Here is an 18820-nt window from a genome sequence, read left to right on the forward strand (position 1 = left end):
GTTCCTTCATTGTTCATTGAATCCATTATTCAAACAGTGGATATTTAGTGGATAATTAATCTTCCATCAAAAAGGAATTACGTTTGCTGGCTTCTGAAACATCTCTTGACTTTTGATCACATCACTGTGCACCAGGGAGCAGGGACAATTATTTTAACCAATAATATCATTTTTAGGTAAAAACTCTCAGCTAGCTCAGAGGCCCTTCCTAATGTCATGCTTCACTCAAAAATATGCCATGGTACACAAGGAAAATGCATTATAATCTCCATTTGACTTTAATAATTTCAAAATCAACAGCTAATACAGATCTGCCTGGACCAGCTTTTCATATCATAATCTGACTGGATAAGACAGTGTTTGAAACTCCTAAAATAACAAATGTGGCTTTAAAAAACAAAACTAACAAATAAAAACCAAACTGGTAATCAGACACTTTATTCCTTATGTCATTACATTTCTTTTCGCAAGCAAAAACCAAAGCTCTATTTTCCACACAGTAAAACAGCAAAAGGAAAGAGCAAAACTAGTCAGTGCAGACAGAACCCAAGACAAAAGTTTGTATGCATCGTAAATGAGCAGACAACTCTTCCAAACTCTTGATTTTTCCATACTTCATGGCTAAGATTCGTATTAAGTGAGGTCAAAGTCTAGGCATCAGTAGTTTGTATCATCTAAGAAATGCACGCACACACACGGTCCTAAGCATTTGGTTTCTGGTTAACATAGACTAAGCACAGTTTTTGACCTCAAAGCATTTTTAGTCAGAAATTTCCATTAACTAAGAACACTTTTTTCCAGAAGTAGAACTCATATATGTCCTGGACACTACCAGTAATTAAGTACATCTATTAATTTTTGGTCACACCTCCCTTTCAAAGATCATCAAGGTTTCAAGAAGCTCCCACAAAGAGATCAGGTTCAAGTGCAAATACGATAAACTTTCACACAACTTTGGAAGTATTTTTCCCCATTAGGTAATGTTGAAACTACTAGTTTGGTTTCGAACAGAGCAGATGGTCATTTTTAGTTTATCACTTTGTACCTACATTCAGAGTACAATGAGCAGATACAAAGGTTTTCTTTAAATATTCACACCAACTGAGAAGTGAATGAATCAACAGAACTTCCCCCAACAATTGCAATCATTATACAGGCAAGTTCTCCAGTCACAGGTCAGAGCCCAGTCTTGATAATTCATACCAGAACCTTGACTAACTAGCGTTACATAGCTCAAGACTAAGTCTGATCCATTTATGAAAAAACGGCTCATTATACAATTTATATTTTCAGTACTGTTTATCACATACAGTATCCAAAGTTAAATATTTCTTCAACTTTATAGCCAAAGTACCTATGATTCCTCAGCATACACAGATTCACACTCTCTTCCTCTCATTCTTACAAAAACATTCATAGTAACAGTCACTGATACTATATAATACCATACTTTAAACTATGGTGTAACAGGTTGAATGAACACCAAGCTTCTGTGCTTCTGTGTAGTCTTTCCATTCTTATGGTCACACTAACTGAATGCTGAAGTAATCATTAGCTAAAACTGTCTTTGTATTATCTTGGCAGGAAAACAGAAAAAGTAGAGTACCTGAGGTACTCTCTAAAGAGACAACGAGGAAAACTTAGAGGGCAGTAGTTGGAACCAATTAATTCATTATAAATATGAAATGTACTAATTATTTTAATTAAACCACATAATACATTAATAAACATACAGCTTGTAGGTTTCTTTGGAGCTAAACTGAACTGAACAGAAATAATTTTAAACTTTGTCCAAAATAAATGAAAAGTGCAATCACTTCCACTGCAAAGTTATCTTTTCTGCTATAAGAAACATGAAAACTAATGTGCTGGGATGTCAAATTGAGTTTTAAATGATATAGCGATATAAAGAGCAGTATATGGGAATGCATAAAGATAAGTGCTTTTGGTTTGTTCTGAAACATACAGAACCTCACCCACACCTAGTCCCTAGGCTAAAACGACCCGACTGGACCAAATTTTCAAGGTCACATTGGAAGTAAGTGGTCATCCCTTTCCTCTGGCTCTTCTAATGGCTCAGTAGCAACACCCCTGTAAGTAGGGGGTTCCTCTCTGCTGCCACGGGAACGGCACACAAAGTCACATCCATCCTGTAAAAGTACAGAGGATCACTTAATATTTAAAGCATTTTAATCACAAGAGTGTGAACAGATGAAAGAAAGAGAGAGGCTTACAGCTGACAAGTTGCCTATCTCTGACCAAAAGGCGTAGTTTGGAAATTGCTCAACTCCTTTTGCTCCAACCACAAGTCGTTGATAGAGAAATCCACCAATAAGGTATACAGCCAAGCAGGAGAAGCCACTACAAACAGCCATAAAATCAAATTAATGAAAGCAGTAAACATCATGTTCTGCCTTAAAATACACCATTGGGAATAAAAACAACAGAAACAAGCATTAATATAATTTTCTAACATAATAGAGATATCATAATAATCTAACATAATAGAGATATCATAACTCTGAGATATCATAACTGGGCACGCCTGGAGATTCAGACTGATAAGAAAACTTATTCATTACTGCTTTTGATTTTACACAATATAACTGTCAGTTGCTTGCACGTGAATAAAATGTATTACATCAACACAGTTCATATGAAAAGAAGAAAAAGTGATGTTATAAATATACATTTTCTTTGTATGCAAACAACTGACGCACTTACAGAGGAATTCCATCCATTTGTTATATTTTTGGCACAAAACTGTTTACAGTGGTGGTGATAGGAACCAGAAGTCCAACTCTGGAATGAGTGTTTCATTCCATAATACTATTCAAAAAATTAAAGCTTTAACTTTTAAAAAAGTAAGTACTTGTTGCCTTTGCATTTTTAGTTTATTAACTAAACTAAAATTAACTTATTACATACTAAAACTCAGAAATTCAGTAACTACAGGGACTTCATTGCAAAGTGGTAGAACAATTCTTAGGTTACAGAAGTGTGTAATAAAACTTTGGGTCTGCCAAACTTGGACTCTGACTCTGGACATTTTAAGGATTTTAGGTTAAACTTCATAAGTAAACAAAAAACTCTTACTTAAATTTTAACTTAAATTTTTAAGGCAGCCAGGTCAGGTGCCTCATTTTAAACATTGTTTTATGATGGTTTTGAAAAGATTTTGGCCTAAAACCTTTCTGGCTACTAGCTGCATCACTTTCACAGCAATTTACTAACCCATATTAACAGTAAGTAACAGTAAAATAACAGCTGTATAAATTATAAAGAAATTGTTAAAAATTGCTGGAATTGCCCTTTTAATATTTCTCTACACTTTCAGACATAAAGGTACTAAACTGTCACTGGGACAGTAGCCCTCTTGTCACTGGGGTGAAACCCTCAAGGGTACATCTCAGTACCTTTAGTCAGGGAACATAACTGTATTATAATTTATTGAAATTATTGAAAGTTGTAACATAACAATGTTTAATATAATTTTAATGTAAATGAAACTTTCAATTAAAAATATTTGTAAGATACACAAATCAATATTTTCTGGATGCAAAATTGTTGATTCATTGTTCGTAATTGGTTGAAATATTGTAAAAAATTATACTGTACTTTCTTTGCAAACAATTTTTGCACTGCTTTACAAGGTTTGTATTTTTTCTGTCCCTCTTCAGATGTACATGTTTATGTTGACAGCTTATACACATAAAAAAGGAAGCATGCGATCATACTCTGTGGTGACACAGTGAGGGTTACAATTTAAACAACAGACTATTTTTAGAACTCACATAATAAGAAGTATGGACCCAGTGCTGAGTTTTGGTTGGGCAACAGAGCATAGCACACTGGAGTCCAGCTCAAACAGATAAAAACAGTCTAGGTTCTTTTCTCTCTCCTCCTGAACCATTGAAAGTTCTCCCTAAAGAAGGTGGAAAGACATGTAGAGTGAGCAAGAGGTGCACAAATGAGAAAGATAATGCTGAACAATTAATTATTAGAATTAGTTTCAGAGGCAATGGATTGTCAGTACAGAGACATACAGTTTTACAACTGACAGTGACAGCTGTTGCTACTACATTTAGTGGTACACAGAAGTTTAAACACCCCAGGTCAAATTACTTGTTTGTTTCACTTTCTAAGTGAAATTTAAGTTACTACATTCTCTATAGGGAACAAACCTAAATATGTCATTTTTCTCCATATTTTAGTGCACAATTTCTATTTTTTTATTCTTTACCTTTTTTTATATATATATATATATATATATATATATATATATTTTTTTTAATATGTTAAATACAGCAAATCAACAGTAATTCAAAATATCAGAAGTCTGTTCTCTGTGCAAGATGCGTTTCACCAGAAAATAATAAAAAATAAAAAAAGTAATTTGTGCCCAAACAAATTTTGCATACAACTGTCTTTTTTGTCATGAAAAAGCATGCTATAACAACCAATATTAATAAAGCACACAAAAAATCCTAAACTCCATGATGCAGGGTAGGTGTTTAATAGCCCAACAATGTGTCAAAAAGCAGATTTTCATATGGCCAACTCCTGTAATGCTTTTAGCTCTAACATAGAATTAACACAACTGGGGGTGAGTACTACAATCAGTGGAATGTGTCTCACTTCACTTTATCCTTTTTCAACAGGCTATATCTTTAAGACTGGCACGTGAACGCTGTTCTGATTTGGTGCCCTCTATTCAGGGTGAAATGAATGGAACAGACTGTTAAGTTTGGACCAATATCTTCAGGGACATATTCTCAAAATACAACACCAGATGCAGGATCAGATTTGCTTGTGCTCTTGAAACAACAGTGCTAAACAGAGATGCTTATGAAAGCTGCTGTGATATTTTCTTCCCGACAGCCCAGACTCGCACAACATTTAAATGTTTTTACCACATCTTCTTCTCCAACAACTACAGGCTGTAGTTACAGAGTGTCTGCAGTAACTCTCCTTATCATGTCAGAGTGAATGAGTGGCTAAACTGCTACAGGCTGAACAGGTGGTCATCTGTAAATGTGTTCATAGCGGTGTTTGCAGTCAAGCTGATATGGATTGAGGCTCCTAGTACTTTTTCAGTGGTCACAATGTATATCAAACTTTGTTTAACAACAATATTTACTTCATCTAAAAAATAAAAGTTAACAAAAGATCAAAAAAAATTAAACTAATAGTTTTCATTTCTGTGTGTAGGCAGCAGTTGCACCATGTTAATTGTGCTTACTTGTTTACTCTTCTTGTTAGCAACATTAGCTTTGCATTAAGTGCAAAATTACTGATCTGAATTCTGATTAAAAATCTGCCTTGGTTTCTCAGCCACACTTCTGAGAAACCTCTAACTGAAGTATTCCACTAAACAAACAAAATCAGACCAAGATCTCACCACAGCCACAGATCTGTTACAGGAAACCATGATGATGGCTTTCCTCTCCTCTTTTGAGCAATGGGTATCATATTTTTCCCCACCCCTGTATATCAGCATCACCCAGTCACCTGTAAAGAAAGGCAGAAAAGGTGGCTGGGGACTTGGAGATACCTCTCTTGTGGAAATACAAGTATAATTGTATGCAACATATGGGAGAACATTTTGTTATGGCTGTGCTTTGACTTCAGTGAAAACATGATTAACAACATGGCTGTAAGTGAATTATCTATTATTGTCATCATATCTTCATCAGCATAATGTTGATATTGCATTTGAGACCATAACATTGAGCCAAACTTTCCTTATTAGCCTGCACATGTAAAGTTAATAGGTAAAGATATATGACATGGTCCAGAAAACTCCCAGGAAATCCAACCCAAGGCCTCTGACTTTTAAATGATTCTTTCAGGCTTTAGAGGGTTACAACACATAGACACTATATTTTAGTACGTTCTTTGAGTTACTTCATAAAATGTTTAACAAAATGATGCTTATTCAAAAAAGCACTTTTAGCACAACATCAAATAATGGTAGACTCTGTGTGAAGAAAGCCTGGAGAAGAATTCTAATCAGACTGCCTTAAGGGTACTGTAAAGTCTGGGGCTGTTTTACAATGATGTCAGTGTGCTGGTGTCCATTGATGGGTTCCTGAACTCAGAGGTGTGCAAAGGCATTTTGCATGCAAGCTTGCTAAAGTCTGCAAAGAAACTGCTCAAATGATAATGATCTGATACATACAAGCTGCATTTTGAAGTATAACTGGTCAAAAAGAAAATTACAATCTTGGGAAGCTCTATTTAAAATACTTGGCAATGCCTGAAATCCCTGGGTTTGGATTTTGGTCACACTGATACTCACTTCCTGCAGTGGCTTGTGTGTCAGTGTAGCTCCCAATGCGGACTATTTTTCCATCCTTGTCCTTCTGTATGATTCCTGCATCTTTCACTCCATCTGCATCATCACAAATCTGCAACACGTATGTGTAGCTGTCGTTTCCAGCAGTTTTTTGTGTTTTAAAACTGTTGGAATCAGGAAAAGGGCACCCAAGCTTAAAGATAAATTAGTGAAACTCAAGAATCAAAAAAAATGATGGGGAAATATTTACCTTGTATTGGTCAGGGGTTCTAGGAGCCTAAGGGCTTTTTTCTCCCGTTCGTTGTTAACAGATAGCTTGCACTTGCTGGTGCTTCCACCTGCTTGCACTCCACCAGCCAATAAGATCAGAAAAATGACTGCTCTCGAAGATAACATGGCCATCAGTAAACCCTGCACACAAAGACTGTGGTTAGACACTTTTTACGTACTTACTGTCTACTGTGAATCTAACAGCCTTTCTGAAGGGTTTAGCCAGACAGTCACGAGATTTTGCCATCTTTGATAAGGAAGTCCACAAACAGCAGTTTTAAACCATTTAGAAAACTCTGGATATGCTCAACGAGTATACCTGCACGTAACATGATGGGATTAGCTACCAACACATTAGCCAACTAAGTATAATGATATAACTGAGTATAATGTTCATTTCGTTTTTACAGCCACTCAGCTTGTCAGAGCTGTCAAAAGGACAAGCACTAGTTAGCACACTCATTAGAGTCGATTAAAGATTATAATCAGAAAAAAGCAAACCTCTCAGAGTCTTCTGAGCAGTGTAGGTTAGCTATCTGAGGAAGTCCTGCAGAGACAATATAAAAGTAACAGCCAGCCGGTCAGATGAGTTAAAGTGCAGCTTCCTGATGATCTCCTAACTAGCTGACTCGCTAACTCAGCTACCAGACACAGGCCCGAATATCCATGAGTAAAAAATAAAGGTTAGGCTACAGGAGATGATTTACAGACAGCACGAATGGAGTCGGACAGACGGCGCTCCAGAGAAAGAAGAGTCTCATGATCCAGTTTATCAAACCATAAAGACGGAAGCGAAACTAAACGAGTAACGTTAGAGCACGTGACGTCCGGTAACACACGGAACTCAGAGCGGTGATGGGAGATTGAGTTTATCACTGATCACAGTTGTTTTTCACATTCTTTCTGCTTTCAATGAGGCTCATTTACTTCTTACCACAGTTACCACATGTTGTTGTTATTAAAAGAGCTTATCTTTCTAAATAATCCCAGATGTTTACTAAAAAGCAAAATGGGGATCGAGTCCTTCCAGTATCGAATTTCCATTTGCTTGCTTTTCTCTCGCATAGCTTGGTTAATCTTATTGTTTCAGAGAAAAGTACATTATACATTGAGTAAAACTTTTAATGCATGATTAACGAGGGGTACTTCCTAACCACGTGTGTGGGTCAAGAAACCTCTTTTAAAGATTTTCTCTTTTTTGCAATAAAAACAAAACTTTAAAAAAAATTGTTCTAGTTTCTTTCCCCTACCTGTGTGCACCGTCATCCTGTACAAGCCTAACAAGCTCATACACATAGATTTATAGTAAACAGGGATTTCCCTCCATTTTCATCTGCATGGTTGAGTATAAAGCAAGAATACTAATTTGGACAGTCAGTGCTTTCATAAATTAATTTCCCATGTAGTTCATCATAAAGCAGATTTCCTTTAGGCAGCAGGCATATGGCAACAGCACTACTCATTCAACAAGTATATTCAGAGGAATTTCTTTGTGCATTGTGTGCACAGATCAGTCCTTTCTGTGAGTTTTCTGACTGATTGATAAATCTGTCCATTTCTGTTGAGTGTGCTGAGACTGCGTATTGAATCATTGACTATTAATCACCAAACTACTAATTCTAATCCCAGTATTGCTCAAAATAATCACACTAGTCACCTGTATAGTTTTAAGCTTGAGACAAAGTTCACCATAGGCCTACATGTTGAGAAAGATCAGCCACTTAAATAGGGTAAAGCGTCACCAGTGAGACTGAACACACTGGGATATAAAAGAACCCCTGAAACCTGCTTATCGAACCTTGCTTTACATTGGCCAGATCCAGCGTCCAACAACCTATAAAAACACAGAGCTTCAAAGGTGTCAAAGTATGTGTCCCATCAACACCCCCTTAAAAAATTTAAATGCAGTTGCTGATGAGTCACACCCATCTCTGTAACCTGCCTGTCACCTTTAATGTGCCATTACAGCTTGTGAATCAAAAGGAAGACATTTAAACAGGCCTAGCTGATTACTTCTCTCTGGTTTTACTGTAATTGGGGGGCACAAAGTAACTTTTTCAGTAGAAAGATTTACTTATCATTATGTAAGCCCTGTTCAAGAAGCCGTATTGACCTGAAGTTCATAGGTTATCTGTTGACAAAGTTTGTCTAGCTTTAAAAAGCAGAAAGGGAATGCAGGAATACCTTTTGTAACATCCTATATTTTCTTATTCTGTTCTTGTTTCCGAAATCCTGTTTTGCAAAACTGTTGTGCAGTTTAATCTTTGGAATCTTTTGGCAAAGGGTTGTGCCTATATATAGGCCTGCAGTGTTGTTTATGTACACTGCAGTATTTATTCTTTTGCAACCTATTTGTTTTTTCTCCTGTTATCGTAGACATTCTTCACCTTCTTTGCCTCCACTTACTCTTATGCTCCCCTCCCCCCTTCTTCTTCTCTCTCAGACTCCTTCCACCCTGTTTGTACCTGCCTGTGTGTACGGACACACCCGACACCTCTGATCTCTCCAATCACAGTGCAGCAGAGAAACACTCAGAAGGTGCACTTCCTATTTCGGTATGGGAGAGGAGCCCGTAGCCGGGGTAGAGGTGAAGAGGCCTGGACAACTAGAACAAATAATTGGGCGGCTGTTCTAATCGCTTTGGAACTTACTTGAGAGTGGAGGAGAAAGCAAAGGTGTTCCTGAAAAAGCTGGCTTGAGCAAAGATGTGTGTTCCTTTCTTCATTACGCCAGAGTGGGAGCGAAAGTGAGAAGAACGAGGGAGGATCTGTATAACTCTGTTCAGACTTGTTTGGGAATTTGAGAAGAGAGGGAGGAGGGGAAGAATCTTTGTCAGAGTGAAACGCAGTGGAGAACCTCCGGCAGTTGTTGTAAACATTTGGACTTTATGTCTTAGAAGAACAGACTGGCTTTAGAAGAAGGTGATTGAATCACCATTATCAGTCAAGCATTTATCTCACTCCCAACACTGATTTACTCAGTGAGCACGCGCAGGTATGTGGAGTGTTTGCATGTTGTGTAATCCTTGCTAGCTTCTCAGCAGGACAGGAGGAGTGGGACAGGGAGAACACAGTCTCTCCAAGACAGTTCTCAGGTGAGTCCTCTAGGGAATATCCTTAACAGTCTTCTTTTTGGATACTATAAACTGCCCACATTTTGGTTGACTCACACAGTCAACAGTTTGAGTTAGTAATGCTAAAGGCATCTCTTGATTTCATCTATGGTTCTCTCATTGCTCTTGTTTAGTCAGCTGTGTTAAAGTTTCTGCTTTCTTTTCTATTTCTGATTTATCCAGTAATTGTTTTTCATGTTTTATAGAGTAGACTAATTGGGTATAAAAGCGTTGTATATTTATCTATATAGATAAGGTTATTTAAAAGACACAAAAGAATATTGAAGTTAAAGATTTTTTCTGGCTGTAACTTGAACTGCATTCTTTGCCAAGTGATAGCATCACACTGCTTTAGGAGAGATTGTTCTTGTGGTTTCAATTGAATGCTGTACTGATGTTCTCATGATTGTATAATTTGCATGATTGTATAAAAAGCTAAACCTGATTAGGAGATATGCTGCATGCAGTGCAGCCTTCAAAGTACCCACATTCTATATTTTTGTTGTATGTTATTTTTCCCTGAAGACCACTGATAATATTTGTGTGGTTTTATGTACCAAATCAGTCATAATTACACAATTTTACATGACCACTTTCCAACTTAATTTCTTGGAATTAAACAGACTGTTTTTGTTACTGTGCTTTTATGACTAATTTCTATAAACAAGTTCTGTTCTGATTGGCTGCCCTCTATTGGGCCTCAAAGTGTAGTCAATGGCTAAAACACTCCTTATTACTTAAGTGTCATTTGGCGGGGCTCAACTGCTACAGGCTGAATAGAAGGATATATTATATATGTTGGGTTTTTTTGACATGACAAGAAAAATGAATTGAAAACAGGCTGTTTTTTCAATTTAGTGTCCATATATGTACCATATGGACTGGGGAGAGAATGGTATGTTGTTAAACTTTAACAGTGTTTACATACTAAACTCTTTTATTTAAAAAAAGTGAGGGAATTCATTTATCCATGGACCCTTTAAATGTTGAGTGCTGTTAGTTGTTCTCTTGAGTTAAATTTAAGCATTGCATTGAAAATGAACACTGGTAAATTAGCCCAGAAATTTGTATTAAGTTTTATTAAGAGAAAAAGGTTAGGATATGTTTTATTCCTTACATTTCCTCACAAACTTTAACATTTGATGTATATGCTTTTATTATTTGCCGTATTGTATTATTTCCTGTGCGTGCCCGATTAGGAACTGCTAATCAGGCTCAAGGTTTACCTCTACCAACAAGCATGATGTGAATGTCAGTAAATCATAAACATATTCATCCCTGGCAGGTTGTCAAAATTATGTTGCCATGGGAACCAAACGTGCAAATTGGACCATCGAAGACCCTTCACGACTGTCACCCAGCCCAGCTACTCCTGACAGGAGCTATCAGTCAAACGAGTGGATAAGTCGCGAAGCAAGACCTCAAGCTGGTACGAAAACCCGAGCCGAACGAGACAGGGAAGGGGAAGTACGGAGAGCTAGAGAGATGGACAGAATGTTGGAAAAAGCAAGAGGGGGAAGGAGGGAGGAGGAGCAAGAATTGAGAGACAGGGAGAGGTTAACTGCATTTAAAGCTAGGGCAGGAGAAACAGAATGGAGAGAATGGGACAGGAAGAGAGATGAAGGCAGACATCCAAATGGAAGAATTGCTTCAGTTCAGGAGTATAGTGATCACAGAGAAAGAGAAAGAGAGAAAGGAGACACTTTTCCCAGGACTAGGAGGCGAAGTAATGAAAGGGAAAGAAGAACCAGAGTCTCAGTTGACCAGGGTAATGAAAGACTGATGGAGAGAGATATGGGAAGACCGAAGAAATTAGACAAAAGTGAAAGTGAAAGAGAGAGAGAGAGAGAAAGAGCCAAGAAGAGGGACAGAGACATGCAGAGGCACAGAGAGACAGAGAGGCAAAGAGAGTATGAGAGAGCTAGAATAAGGGAAGAAAGTAAAAGGGATGGTGGAAGAAGACTAGAGAAGGAGGACTCAGACAGAAAGAGGGATAGAGGGTGGGACCTCGGGAGGAGGGAGAGAAGGGGAGAGAGAAACGCAGAGGTCAATGACCAACAGATCATGAGGGCGAGAGAGGTAGACAGAGAACTAGAGAGAGACAGGCCAGGATATAGAGACAGAGAAGAGTGGCTTTATTCCCTGCAAAGAGACAGAATCATGAAGGGAGAAAGTGGGAACTTTTCAGACCGAGAGGAGAGGGCCGAGAGGAACAGGGGATGGAGGAGGGAGAGACACAGACACACAAAGAGCGAGGGAGACAGTGATGGAGAGAAAGAGAGAGAAGTAAGAAGGAAAGAGACCTCAGAGCATCTCAGATATGACCAAAGTAAGAGCAAGAGAGACATTGAAAGAGAGAGGACCAGAGAAAGATGGATAGCCAGAGAGAGGTGCAGAGAGATGGAGTGGCAAAGAGAAAGAGACAGGTATGTAGGTAGGGAAAGAGAAACAGATATGGTGGGAAATAGAGATAGAGAAAGGGATAAAGAATGGGTGATGGAGCGACACAGAGAGAGAGACATGAGAGACAAAGATCGGGTGAGAGAAGAGAGAGGACCTGAAAGACAGAGGGATGGAATGAGAGACACTCAGGATAGGAGAAAAGAGAAAGAACCAAATGAAAGAGCAGGGAGAGACCGGGAGAGATATACGCATGCACGTCCTTATGCTTCTGAGAGAGAGATGGATGTGTATCCAGAGAGGAGGGAGATGGAGAGACGGAGGAGTTGGGAAGCTGGAGAGAGAGGAGGAAGTAGCCAAACACAGAGTGAAGCACAGAGGAAAGTGCAGGTGGAAGCCCAAAGCAGTGGAGAGTGGATGTCAGGAAGTGATGTAGAACATGAACAAAGGATGAGAGAAAAGAAAGACAGCTTTGAGGACAAGGAGAGAGAGAGCCTGTCTGAGAGCGACAGGGAGGAAAAGAAGAAAAAGAGTAGTGAGGAAGGGCAGAATGCAACAAGGGGGCAGGGGGAAGGAGAGGCAAGAGAGGGCACTGAAAAAGAGGAAACAGAGACTGAAAGGGACAGAGAAAGAGAGAAACCTGAGAGCAAACAGAGACTACAGAGGAAAATGTGGCTGGAGCCTCGCTCAGGAAGAGCGAGAACAGAATCGCTAGAGGAAGAATTCAGAGAAAGAGAGAGAGCCAGGGAGAGATATGCCCAGAGATTCAAAGTAGGAAACACATCAGGAGAAGAAGACGAGATGTCTACACACTCAAGGTATGAAAGAGAGACAATATCGCCAGAGGACAGATACAGGCAACTAGAGAGAGCTGGAGAATTCATGAGGGATGTGGATCAAGAGAACATAGAAGAGAGAAGAAAAGGGAATGAAGGGAGGTTAGACACACCCTGGCAAATGGAGACAGAAAATGTGGGAGTTAACACGGAGGGGATTGACAGAGAGGAAGAGAGGGGGAGTGGTAGATACGGTGACTCTGAAGGGGAAGAGGGAAGTGAGTGGGAGTTGAGAGGAGAAGGGAGGGAGAGAGTGACATCAGCAGATGATGGTTTTGTGACTGTGTCCAGTGGAGGAGATGAGGACGAGGCAGAGGAGGACAAGTTTGAGGACTGTAAAGAATTCTGGGATGGTGGAGTTAGAGAGGATGTCGCTAGGCAGTCACCCACAAGAACCCACCAGAGTGAGGGAGAGATTGAAACCAAAATGATTGAAGAGAGAAGTGACCGCACTGTCACTGTCTTTTGTGTGGTTGGGCAAACTCTTCCCAGGTCAGGATCTAACCAACTCCCACACCTGGACCCAATGGAGCAGGAAGACGCCAGTCAGCACTCAGCTCAGGAGCTTGGTGGCGGCGGTGATGTTGATCAGGATGTAGCACTACTCAGAGACACTGAAAGTGCTGATGAGTCTGTAAAGGAGATCGATGGCATGACAGAGGCACAAAATGCGAGCCTAAACCATGACTTCTCATTGTCTGAAAAGGAGATTACAAGCAACCATACCACTAAAGGGGAAAAAACAGAATATGATGTGATGACCAAGGAAGTTACATCAGCACAAGTCCTAGAGCTTACTGGAAGTGTGTGTGCAGAAAAAGACATTGAATCACACCCACCAGAATCCTCTGAAACATCTACCAACACGGAGGATCAGGAGTATGCTCAGAAGAAAATGACAGATGAACAAAACAGAGAAAAGGAGGAGACACATAATACAGAGGGGGAGAGAAAACGCTACTCTGGTGCCCCACATGTCAAATGGGCAAAGAATGTGCTGAAAGAGATCCTGGGTTCTTCCGACGATGGTGTCCTCAGCATGCCTGAACCAGGCATCCAAACTGAGCAGCCAAGTGATGGAGCTCCTGCAGAGGCTGAACCTCATGGAGAGTTTCCAGCTTCACCACTCTACGGTATTGTCCAGAAACCCCACAAGCACTGTACTGAGAGAAAATGCATAGACCCTGAGTTGTTGCAGTGCAAACCAGAGGACACAGAGAGTGCCTGTCAACTGGACACACAAGGATACAAAATTCTCATACAGGTTGAGAGGGAGTCGGAGACAGAAGAGGAGCTGGAGCAACTGGGGCATGACAAAGAAATGCTGGAGGAAGATACAGATGAGGAAGAAAATTATGAAAGGCTCCTGCCGAGTCCTGACCTACACAGTTTCTCCTCAGAGGGAGAAGCGGAGAAGGAGGGAAGCGGTAAAAAGGACGAGAAACGGAAGAAGAAAAAAACAGCATGGGACTTTCTAAGCTCTACCAGTTTTCGAGATTTGGGGAGCGAGGCATGGGCAAGGAGGAAAGGTTTCCGAAAGGTGGTGGAAAAACAAAGTGAAGACGAGGAGGGAGGAGGTATTGCAAGAGATCGCAGGACCCGAGTATTCACAACAGGTGAGAGAGGATGTATGAAAGGGGCTTCCTTTTTCTCTTGTCCCCTTATCCACTGCTGTTAAAGATGCCTGAGAGATAGGGAAAGTCTGGATATAATAGTGTAGTACTGTCTTACTGTTTTAAACAGTACAAATGCTAGTTTACAGTTTTATTATATAGTTATTCCTGAGGTATTATGAGGTATAAAGAGAGTTATACGTGTCTGACATTTTTTGACATTAGATCAAATAAAATGGCAAGCAAAGACGTAGAAAAAACGGGCCATGCCCAGAGAAACAGAAAAATACAGGTTATAGTGTTAACAAATACTGTAGCATAGTCTCCAGATTAGATCACTAACACCACTGAAGGCCATTTCACTTAAACTAAGACCACTTAAATGCTTCTAAGGGGACATTATTTAACACCTTAAACTGCAGGTGTATTATTCGATTGTTATTATTCTTAATATTTATTCAGTAATTGCCATTAATTATATAGCAACTGCTGTAAATTATTCAGAAATAAATATGTGGGTAGTTACAACATTGATAGTGAGGAACTGAAATTGACCGAGTTTAAAGTGTTATCCACAGATAGATTCTCATAAAAGGGCTTTTGTACTATGTGTTACATTGTGTTTTCTCCAAACTTGATGCCTTTCAAGAAAGGAATGCAGAGAGAGGGTAGTAATGTTAGAATGTTCATGTCTCTGTAAATGTTGATTTTTATTTCAATAAAACTGTTTTCATAAACTGTTGTCAGTGCATTGCAGCATGTTAGCGATGCATTGCAGCATGGCTTAGCAACATTTTGCCAGTATTCAGTGACTCATTAAGGCCTGTTGCAAAACATATAAAATAGTTCTCAAAACTAAACATAGTGTGGGCTTGCATTTATATATGACTAACACATTTCTTCTGTAGTACAAAAACATCAAAGTCATGTGAAAACATTGTAACTCCAGTTGCCCTTTGCATTGTGTTAACATTTCACAATGGATGAACCAACATAAATGGTTCAAAGCTGCTTGGAAAAAAGTCTTGTTACATTAAAAGTTAAGAATGTTTTTCCTTCTCACGCACAGTCTATGTTTTGGAGAAACACAGTTTTGTTCAGAATAAAACGATATATAAGAAAAGGTAAATTTTTCCATATAGAAGTAACTGTATTTCTAGCACTGTGACTTGTGGAAACAGTATGTCTTTTAAATAAGGGTGAAGAAATGAAGAAACATGGTGTATTTTTCCATCAATACTCTCTCTCCCTTTACAGCTTACATATTGCAGCTGTCAGGACACAACCATGTATCTCTAAATTGGTAACTTTACAGGAGAAGGAAAAAAATTTTCTTAACTTTGAATGGATGTAAATGTAGCAAGATTTTGGACCATTTGTATTGGTCCATCCATCATGAAGTGTTCACACATTGTAAACAGCAACTGGCAGGAAATGGATGTAAAATTTTGTCCCAGCAGTGTCGATATATTCTCTCATTTTTTTCGGAAATACAAATATTACATTTCTGTTCCCCATCCATTTGTCTTTACTATAAGTTGTTGAGTGGGAATTCAGTTCTGTGCTATCTCTGTAGATATTATAAATGGTTTGCTTTCTTCAGACTTGTAGACTGACAGAAATAGCATTATAAGGCTATTACTGTTTTTCTATTGTTATTATCTTCACAGTCTGTTTACATTAATTCCTGATTCTTCATTGTCTAGTTGATGTCACTCCTTCATTGTTTAAAAGTCTTAAAAAAAGTCCTTTGTTTATGGTGCAACATCTTACTAGCCTGTAGAGGCCCAATGTATTAGCTATAAAAATAGAATTAAAGGATAATAAAGTTATTTATTAGAACAAATTTTAGATTTAAAGTTTGAGTTAGTCTAGTGGCTCTCTTTGGCTGTGAAATGTGATGTCAAGTTGTTTTCATCTTTACTTGCTTACTTGGGCATTTTGTCCCTTTATTAGTTCTGAATATTTTTCCAATTAGCCTTATACATTGGATCACATAAGCATTCAAATGGTCCTCTGACTTTAGTAAACAGGGATTTGAACCTGTATGACCTTGCAGTCAGGAAGTGACCCTATTTTCTATGGCCCCTCTGCAGTGTTTTATTGACACCAGTTTGGATAGAGGATTGTGACAACACAGTACTTTAGGTTTCCACCTGAGTAAGCATGTCTTACAGTGTAAGGAACCATTCAAGAAGCAGAATTTTGCTTCCTAAACACCTATCAGGAAAAAGAGTTATTTTAAAAAAAAAGCTTATACACAAATTTATGGCACATTAAACGTCTGTCACCAAACTACATTTAAATTAGCTTTAAAATTAATTGGTAGCAGTTAGTAAATTGACTGTGAAATACCCAATCATTGGGTCCTACTTTTTTGGGTCCATTTTATCTCTTAAATGCACGCCTGATGGGTTGTGACAAGAACCAATCAATTTAAGACATTCAGGTAAACAACATAATTTCCAGCCAGTATCTTAAGATAACACAGTTCTATAGCTGTTTGCACACTGGCAGATGCTCTGCTTGCATTGTGTGTAAGTAAACTAATAGCCTATTTGAGCCACACATGCTGACTTGCATTTGATTAAAAAATACTGAGTTTTGTTTTGACAACAACACTGACAGTGGCTGGAAAATGACTCACAACCTGGACAAGCTTGAATTCTGGGACAACTGGGTGTACCACAATTAGTGCTGAGCTCTATAGCACAGTATCCTGGTCTGGATTATTCTGCATGAACGCCTCCAATACACCTGCAATACTGTTTCCTGATGATCTTGAATTAGTCATTCCCTTCTGGAGCAACATCTACTGAACCAGACAGACAATGGAGCAGTTTAGTGGTCTGTATTAAGCTAGTGAGAATAGTGATACAGAGAATAACATACAGTGCTGTTTTGCTGTGTTGTATATTGTGCTGAATTTTGCTAAACTGCATGTATGTGTTTTCCTGTTTAGAAGAGGATGAATATGATGATCTGCGGCACAGCTTTAACGAATCGGAGCTGAGGCAAGTGAACCTTCTGCATCGTATAGGTTATTAAATGTTGTCTGCTGATTATTTGACAAACATCTGATTAGCTCTATAACCTGTGAGGAAAATATTTTAATACCTAATGTTCTGAAATCTGGATTTTATTATACAATGCTGCTATTAACTCGTAAGTCATAATTTCTCTTTCTCTCCAGGAATTTTAAAGCAAGAATCAGCAGGACACGAATGAGAAACTCAAAATTTTACAGTAAGTTTCTCTACTTTTGGTTGCAGATTTCCTACTGGACATCTCTTTGTTTAAACAGTAATACAGCAAGTAAAAGGAGATGATTTAATATAAGCTATATGTTCAACCATAAATTACTGTGGGACATGATAAACTTAGAAAGCAAGGTATCATCATAACAGGTGTGCATATTAAACTCCACACATTTTCAGGCATGTTTCATGAAAGCTTGTGTAGATAACCTGAGGCTATCCACTCAAACATCATGCATTAATATAGTTCAGAATATGTGCTGACACTACATGACCCATGCTAATAAGTGACTGTTTATACATCTGAACACAACTGTAACGGGTATTGTTCTAAAAAAAATCCAAAAACTTATATTTCTGAATTTGTGATTTATGGAAGAGGGGGAAACATGCTGTCAGGTTTAGTGCATGATAATTTAATGAGATTATATTCTAATCAAATTTTGACCATTTCTGTTTGTTCAGCATCTGTGAATTGTTCACAAAATGTAAAGAGCAGCAGCATTTTTTAAATGGCATTTTGATATGAGGTTTCAATATGAGGCTTTGCTGTGACAGCAGCGATAAGTGTGCTAGCAGAGTCTCCACAACAAGGTGCTTGTTACGGATGTGGATTTTAAAGTTTGTTGAAATAAGGGAGAGTCCTTTTGGTCTGAATGATTTCTCGATGCTGAGGGCAGGTTTGTGCATGTAAACCTATCTGAACCTGCAGAACAGCTGTTGAGTGACACTGACATGCTAACTAGTGTGTGCAGAGCTAGTATGTTTCCAGGCAATATTATTGCCTGGACATGTTGTATAACTGAACTGGAATCAGCTCTACCATTCCACATGAACAGGTGGTTGTTTGCTTACTTTATTGACTTTCATTTAGTCGTAGCTTCATATCTCTCTCTCTCTCTCTCTCTCTCTCTCTCTCTCTCTCTCTCTCTCTCTTTCTGTCTTTCTCTCTCTCTCTCTTTCTGTCTCTCTCTCTCTCTCTCTCTCTCTCTCTCTCTCTCTCTCTCTCTCTCTCTCTTTCTCTCTCTCTCTGT

General features: G+C 38.7%; 1 protein-coding gene across 1 annotated transcript; it reads right to left on the minus strand.

Moving 5' to 3' along the window:
- Positions 1–421: 421 nt before the first annotated feature.
- Positions 422–7369, minus strand: m6pr (mannose-6-phosphate receptor (cation dependent)). The gene is made up of 7 exons (XM_036584844.1): positions 7070–7369; positions 6549–6709; positions 6302–6462; positions 5402–5511; positions 3795–3925; positions 2235–2361; positions 422–2150 (listed from the first exon to the last, which is right to left on the minus strand). The coding sequence occupies exons 2-7, from the start codon at positions 6698–6700 to the stop codon at positions 2028–2030; spliced, it is 804 nt and encodes a 267-aa protein (XP_036440737.1). The 5' UTR covers positions 6701–6709; positions 7070–7369; the 3' UTR covers positions 422–2027.
- Positions 7370–18820: the final 11451 nt, after the last annotated feature.

The sequence above is a fragment of the Colossoma macropomum genome, unplaced genomic scaffold (genome assembly GCF_904425465.1).
Source record: "Colossoma macropomum unplaced genomic scaffold, Colossoma_macropomum, whole genome shotgun sequence".
Classification (NCBI taxonomy): Eukaryota; Metazoa; Chordata; class Actinopteri; order Characiformes; family Serrasalmidae; genus Colossoma; species Colossoma macropomum.

Coding starts and splice junctions, on each gene's coding strand:
- m6pr (XM_036584844.1), bottom strand. CDS start 6,700: ATGGCCATGTTATCTTCGAGAGCAGTCATTTTTCTGATCTTATTGGCT. Junction 3,926..5,401: donor GTAACAGATCTGTGGCTGTG/GTGAGATCTTGG, acceptor CACCTTCTTTAG/GGAGAACTTTCAATGGTTCA. Junction 2,362..3,794: donor GGGTCCATACTTCTTATTAT/GTGAGTTCTAAA, acceptor GGCTGTTTGTAG/TGGCTTCTCCTGCTTGGCTG.